General features: G+C 45.8%; 1 protein-coding gene across 1 annotated transcript in view; it reads right to left on the bottom strand.

Annotated features, from left to right (window-relative positions):
• Nucleotides 1–5,706, bottom strand: part of XPO7 (exportin 7) — an 85,391-nt gene extending 79,685 nt beyond the window's left edge. Inside the window, exon 1 of the mRNA XM_017539715.2 lies at nucleotides 5,595–5,706. Within this exon, the coding sequence (XP_017395204.1) occupies nucleotides 5,595–5,612 (18 nt within the window). The 5' untranslated portion in view covers nucleotides 5,613–5,706. The remainder of the gene's footprint in view (nucleotides 1–5,594) is intronic.
• Nucleotides 5,707–7,175: the final 1,469 nt, after the last annotated feature.

Below are 7,175 nucleotides of genomic sequence, written 5' to 3'. Positions count from 1 at the left end.
CGGGGTTTCACCATGTTGACCAGGATGGTCTCGATCTCTTGACCTCGTGATCCACCCGCCTCAGCCTCCCAAAGTGCTGGGATTACAGGCTTGAGCCACCGCGCCCGGCTCTAGGTTTGTTTTTTACAATTCTCCTCCCTCCCCAATATTTTGATATGTCTCCTGGGTACCAATCCCATTCCATTGAGCATTTCCTGTTAATGAGCCACTATAAATGTGAGGAATGAATGTATTCCTCAGATGTATTGGAATGGGGGGAAAAGATAATGGGGTAGTGACCGTCCCCTCATTCAGGGACATGTTGACAAAACCAGTCTCATTACAAATTCACAACTCAATGACCAGGCTTGTTATGATGCTCAATTCAATGTAAGGTCCTTGTATAAATATATCTTGTATTTCTTTCTATGTGTCTGCACAGTAACAAAAATTGGATATTAGCAGATGCTTAAGCGTTCACTATTAATCATCCTCAAGAATTTAATTATTTAAAAATTTAGTCTGCATGTAACTCTCCAGGAACACCTATCATGTGTTCAGTTATCATCTGAACTAGCCTTTCAAATAAGTCAAAAAAGAAATACTTGTAAATCAGTTTCTCAATAAAATGCTGTAAGCATTTCATCTAAAAAGAGACTTTACTATCTTTAAACTCTAGTTACAAGGTATATGAATGGCCTAAAATTCTAGGTACAATTTTCTGTAGACACATTCTCCCCACCCCTACCAGAGAGAGCAGCAACACAGCTTCCACCACATTCTGAAATAAATCCCCCCAAAGCTGTATAATCACTGCTCTGTACTGCTTCTCCCCCTGGCTTTGAAGCTAAAACTCTCAAGTTACTCAGCTTGAGTTCTGAAAGCAGATTTAAAAATCAAATGACAGGATAGTGGTTAGTGGGGTAGGGTGGTGAGCTACCAGTTGCTGTTGAGAACACATCAGGGGACTTCTGGGACACTGATAATATTGGCTTGATTTGGGTGGTGCTTATGAAGGACTATTCACTTTGTGAAAATTCAGCAAGGTGAATACTCAATGATTTCTGTACCTGTCTGCAGGCACGTATTTCAATAAAAAGTTTTTGGAAAAATAAACCAAAGATAGGTCACTTATACAAGCATATATCATTACAGAATTTAATGAAGTCCTTAAAAATGATGCACTAGGAGAGGCCCATGTGGTAAAGAACTGAAGCCAGTGAGGAAATGAGGCCTGACAAGGCCCACATGGGTAAACCTGAAAGAAGATTCTTTATCCTCAAGTCAAGCCCTGAGATTGACTGCAGCCCGCCGCCCCAGCTGAGTTTGACTGCAAATTACAGACTCTGAACCAGAGCCATCTAGTTAAGCCACACCCAGATTCCTAACCCTGAGAAAAATCTGTGAGATAATAAATGTTAGGTGTTTAAAAAAAAGATGCAGTTTCAAAATACTATCTTCCTTGCACATACTGAAGTGGGCAAAGTAGCCTCAGTAGTTGTACCTACAGAGAGACATTTAGCATATTCGTTTAAATTGGCAACTTTCCCACCTTGAAACGCTGTAGTACAATATTGCTTTCAAAACCCAACCAAGAAAAAAGAAAATACAGCTGATGGTTATGAACATCAATTTCTGAGTCAAATGGAAGCTAATTTCTCCGTAACATATAGAACAGAGATGTTCCTGATATTTCTTTCTATACCTCTCTCTAAATCAGAGATTCTTCCATCACTGTACTGTATTTTGTATTATTGTGTTAAGTGTCTGAATGATCCCACATGTACATATACATCCCTTAAGTTTTCTCAAGGCTTCTCAGAGGAAATATACTGAAGTCAGAGTAATCAAGTAAATATATATATATGTTTTAAATATAGACATTTTCAGTGTTGTGTTGAATAGGAGTAAAAAAAAATAAAATACACATGTATGATTTACATAAACCCACAAAAAGAGGTATATCAGGGTGGGAGTGGGTGAGGGGATATAGTTACTTCTTATCACCCAATACAGATGTAGCACGTTTTGAAATCAGTGCATTCTTTCTTGTATCTATGTGTGTACTCCTGAAGCCTGCCAAAAGAGAGCATTAGATTTTGACATTTCAGCAGTCTGGCTCCAGTGTCTTTCTCATTCTGAATCCTCTGCAGTGCCCAGCACAGCAAGGGCCTTGCACACACTAAGCATTCTGGTATTAGTTGAACTGGAAAAAAGTGAGGAAAGTTATGTTTTTATCATTTAAAATTTTCAAAACTTCTATGGAACTCCCTTCTCAAAATGGACTACCCATAGCACTTATTTCCTTGCACATTTTTAAAAGCTGAAAAACCTATCACTTTTGCTATAATCAGGCCGAATTTTTGCACCCTGCTAAAATTTAACCTGACAGCTGTAATGATTCTTCACAACTCCCCAGAGTTACTACATTGGCAGTCAATATTTAATTACTGTGCCTGGAATTTTAAACAAACTATGACTACTTTGTAAGTAGTATATTCTGCTAGTATAGTCATAATGCAGAGCCCAGTGAATAACACTTTAGGATCTGGGATAAGACCCAGCACAAGAAGACAGCAATTCCAACAAAACCCTGGAATCAAGTCTTCATTTCCATTATTTACAGTATAGTTAATATAATTCATATTAAATAGGAAATTCAATGTATAAATGATATTCTTTCCTTTTCCTCTCGAGCTCCTGCACACCAGCTAGCACTATTAAAGTTAACATCTGATACTTCTTAATCTTTTGCATCACCTCTGTTCACTGAGCCTTGTCTTCATCTCTTTGCAGTAACTTGCCTATTCAGATACTGAATTCTCCTTCTCTTCATTTAATTTAGATATGTTAAAAAAAAAACATGGAAGGAAGGGCACTGAAGATAATTAAACACAAATAAGTTTGATTTTTTTCTCCTAGGCAAAGCTTTGTAACCACCTTGTCTTCAGGGTGAAAGTTAGATAAGATCATCTAAGACCAAGAATAAGAAACTCATCACAGCGAGGAGCTGCTTAAGGCCACTCTTCTACAGACTTGCCTACGACATCAACAGAGCTAAAATGGAAACCAAATATTGTAATTTTCCCATTACTAAAGTTTTATAGCACTGAAATCTTCATAAAACACATATCCTTAGAAGAGAGATACCCAAGACATCAGCCGGAGACAGCCTGAGAATCATATGACACTCAGTCTCAATTATGAAAAAACTGCTCACCCTGGTGGTTCAGAAAAGCACTAGATACATAATGACTCAACTATTTAGTTCTACATATGCAACTCTCAAATAATCACTGTCATGAATCTGTAAGACACCTTTATAAACTTCACGTTTGATCAGTGTTATGAGAAAAACATCCCCTCACCCCCCCAACTCTTCTCCCAGTGCATTGCAGACTGGTCTTTAATGAATCCTTATTTACTCATTCTACCTAGGGAAGGCTGTATCTTTTTTATAGGAAGGTTTTCTGCCACAGTAAAGTACCACCTTAAAGTCTGTGAGTGCTCCATATTGTTAACACTTAGCGGTCTAACAAAGAAAAGGAGTATGTCCCATTCTCCCTAAAGAGAAAAAAATTCACTCACAAACTAACCCTGTTGATATGAAGACCACCAAGCACTAATTTAGACCAACAGATTACAGCTCTTAAAAGTAAATAAAGAGTATAAATAAAACACTGATCAACGTGCTCCCCTTTGTTTTGAAAAGCTAATAAATTCTTACTTTCATAGATTTTCGGGTGAGTGGGAGAACATCTTACTAAAAATAAGACAGACCTTCCTTGGAGCAACAAATGCTGTGAAGATTGCTTTAATGCATCTTGACTTTAACAGGAATAACAACCTTTTTGCTTCAAAAATGTGGGAGAGATCACATTAAGAGATATTTCTTTACAGGAAATAGCAAATAGCACGATGTATATTCATAAAAGTACAGACTCCCTCTGCATTCCAGACCATTGTTTGGAAAGGCTATCTATTCAAAGCTTGTTCCAGAATGCTCATAGACATCCTCCCACCCCCAGCAAGGAAGCGCACTGGACTCAAACTCCAAAGACTTTGGGCCATTTAGCCTTACCTTAAGCAAATCTCATTATCATTCTTGTGCTTTGGTTTTTGTTCCTTTAAATGACAGAAGTAACTCCTGCCTACTGATTCTTTTAAAATGCAAGAAATTTTAAAAATCACATAAAATCTCTCACCTTTCTTAGAAATGGCTGCTATAAAACTAAAGGTGTTACACTATTATTATTATTGTCACCTTGTATCAACTTTTATTGCCACTTCTGAATTAAGCCAGGATGCTGGCTTTAAAACACAAATCCAGTGGTTTTTTCATCTGTGGTTATGTTTCTTGCTGACAACTTGTCCCGCACACTAAGAAGATCTACTCTACTGATCTCTCGCCAGAAAATTAAGTCTTTCATTTAGTCCCTTCTCTCCAATCAAAGAAAGGGACAGAAGTCACACCACTCCAGATTCTTGTAGACATATTAGGAATGAGATCATTCTTTTTACGTGAGGAATGATGCCACAGAGTATAAAGGCGGCACTTCTTGCCCTGTAATTTTTACCTAACAACACAAAACCTGTGCAGCTGGCTACCTAGAAAACTGGAAGGTTCCCCATAATGGATGTGCATCAATAACTGTCATAAAAATATAAGATCTCCGCCACAGACAGGAAAAACTTTACCTAGTTTGCAAGAAATTAACCCTGCAGTCCTCCAGCTCCTACTGGGTTCGGTATGGGCTGCCCCTTTCTAGGGCCTGTGCCTGTCTTTGAGGCAAGTGGCCTGGCCCCAGAGCACGCTCCGGGCAGCTCTAGAGCCTACATCAAGACCCTCCCGAGCAGCGTCTGCACCCAACCTTGGATCTCTCATTTCAGACACACCCCCCTCCAATCCGTGTTTCATAGGAGGTGTGGGCGCTCAACTCCTTCACTGTGGCTAGGGGGACGCGAGGGGGGGCGGGCCGAGGCCTCAGCACCCATTTTGAAGGACCGGGGAGCTCGGCCCTCCGGGCTGTGCGACTTGGAGTGTCGGAGCGGAGGTGCATCCGTGGGAGGGAGAAGGAGGCCGGGGTTGCGCGGGGGGGTGGGGGGGCGTCTCTCGTATTCGGGGGCGTGAGAGGAAGGCGGCGGGAAAGACTCCGGAGAGCGAGGTTTATCAGAGCTAGGTTTCCTTTTTGTTATCTGTTGAGGGATGGCGGGCGTCATGGGGGCGTCCCCCACAGGACAGAGTCAGCAAGGGGGTCCCCTTCGCTTCACCGTGAGGCGCAGGGGTCCCGAGGACTTGACGGAGGCCTCCCCCGGGCGCGAAGACAGTGACTGACGAGCGTTAAGGGCTGCGCGCGCCGGGATGCCAGTTCCTGCCCCTGCAGCCCCGGGCGCGAGGCGTGGGACCGGGTGGGAGGGGACGGAAGAGGCCCCCGGCCCGGGAGGCGGGAAAGGCCCCGTGGCTCCGGGACGGGCGGCGGCTCCAAAGCCCCGAGTGGCGGCGGCGCGGGCCTGGCGATCCCCGAGCCGGTTGGCGCCCTGTGGGCCGCGTGAGCCCCCCACTCCACTCCCCGCTCTCCGTGGCTGCCCCCTCCCCCCCCCGCGGCTCCTCTCACCTGCACATGATCCGCCATTTTGCTCCATTCATGCTCCTCTCTGGCCCCCCCTCCCCCCCAGCGCGCACCTCGGCCGGGGCCGCTGCCGCCGCCGCCGCCGACGCCGTCGCCGCTGCGCCTGCGCGCTGGGGGCTCGTCGCGCTACGCTCGTGGCGTAGCGCCTCTCGGTTGCGCAGGCCCAGGCGGCCCGGGCCGTGGTTGGAGAATGCGCAGCACCGCTGGGACGGCGTAAAGGCGCGGGCAACGTCAGCGGCCCGGAGACGCCGGGTGGGAGGAAGGAGCGGGACGGGGAAGCGCGAAGGAGGGGTGGTTGGGGGAACAAAGCTTTGTTTACATGGTTTTTAAAGGGGCCGCGCTCGCTCCGGCGGGCGGCCGCTGGAATGGGAGTTGGCGCTGCCTTCTGCTCGTGTGCGTGGTGAGGGCTCCTGGATGGGGACGGGTTCTGTCCCGGCCCCGGGACTCCTGCACCCAGTGGCTTCATCTCTTCCCAACCGTCTTCCCGGTTGACTCGCTCCTGGACGCCTCCCACCCCCACCCCACCGTGCGGCTACGGTGACCCCACACCCAGGAGGGGTCTTCCGGGGCGTCCGCGCCCATACCCCACCTAGGCTGTCTGCGGGATTCCTTCCTTTCCAATACCCTCTTCTCAACGGAGGCCAAATCTGTGCTTCTGTCTGTCTCGCTTTCTGGACCAGAGCCATTGCTCTCTCGTCTGGATTTCACCAGCAACCCCAGTGGTTGATCTCGTGTTTTTCGTTTCTGTCCTTTCGTCCTTGATAAACATTCATGGAAATAACCACCGAATAGTGGTGATGATCAAAACATACGAAGACCCAGTCCTATCTCCCAAAGACATTGTTATCGTCACCAATACTCTAGGCTGTCTCCCGAGAGGGGTCAGATGATGGGAGAGACGGCGGGGCTAGTGGTAGGACCCCTAGGCTCGGCCATGTGGAGGTGTGAGTGGGGAATCCATCTCTCTGGGTCAGATGAGGTCAGCCCTGCATGCCAGGCCAATTCCAGTCTTTCTCACTAGGAATTATCTGTTAGATAATGCCGGTTCCCGTTTTCCTTTGGATTCCACTGTGGCTTCCATTAAAGACCCCCAGATTAGATCATAGCTGGATTCAGAGAGCATTGATTGTTTGAAGTTTGTATTTACCGGGGGCTACCATTGTATGCAAATGATGGTGGTAGTGAATTACACACCCTTTGTGGAAGTAGTGGACCGGTGCCCAGCATTCATTTCAACTTCCGTCCTCCTGCTAGGTCTTCCTGGTTTCCAGAGGTAGGGCACCTGGAAACTACATTGCCCAGACTTCCCTGCAGTTAGGGTTCTGTATGCAAGTTAAGCTCTTCCAATTAGGCTGACTCAGAGAAGATTTAAGAGGCAGAGATTTAAGTGGCAGAGCTTTTGACTGTTGCTTCTATCAAGGATAGACCTTTTGAGAGATTGGGTTTTTGTTTTTCCCAAAAACCTTTTAGTGTCTAATCATTAGCTCCGAGAGTATAAAGAGGCAGGGTGGTGGGGTCAGTGGCTTTCTGAACCTGGCATCGGGAAATGGTATATTCTCGCAGTCA

The sequence above is a fragment of the Cebus imitator genome, unplaced genomic scaffold (genome assembly GCF_001604975.1).
Source record: "Cebus imitator isolate Cc_AM_T3 unplaced genomic scaffold, Cebus_imitator-1.0 Scaffold120, whole genome shotgun sequence".
NCBI classification, from domain to species: domain Eukaryota; kingdom Metazoa; phylum Chordata; class Mammalia; order Primates; family Cebidae; genus Cebus; species Cebus imitator.
This window is presented reverse-complemented; position numbering and strand designations above follow the sequence as displayed.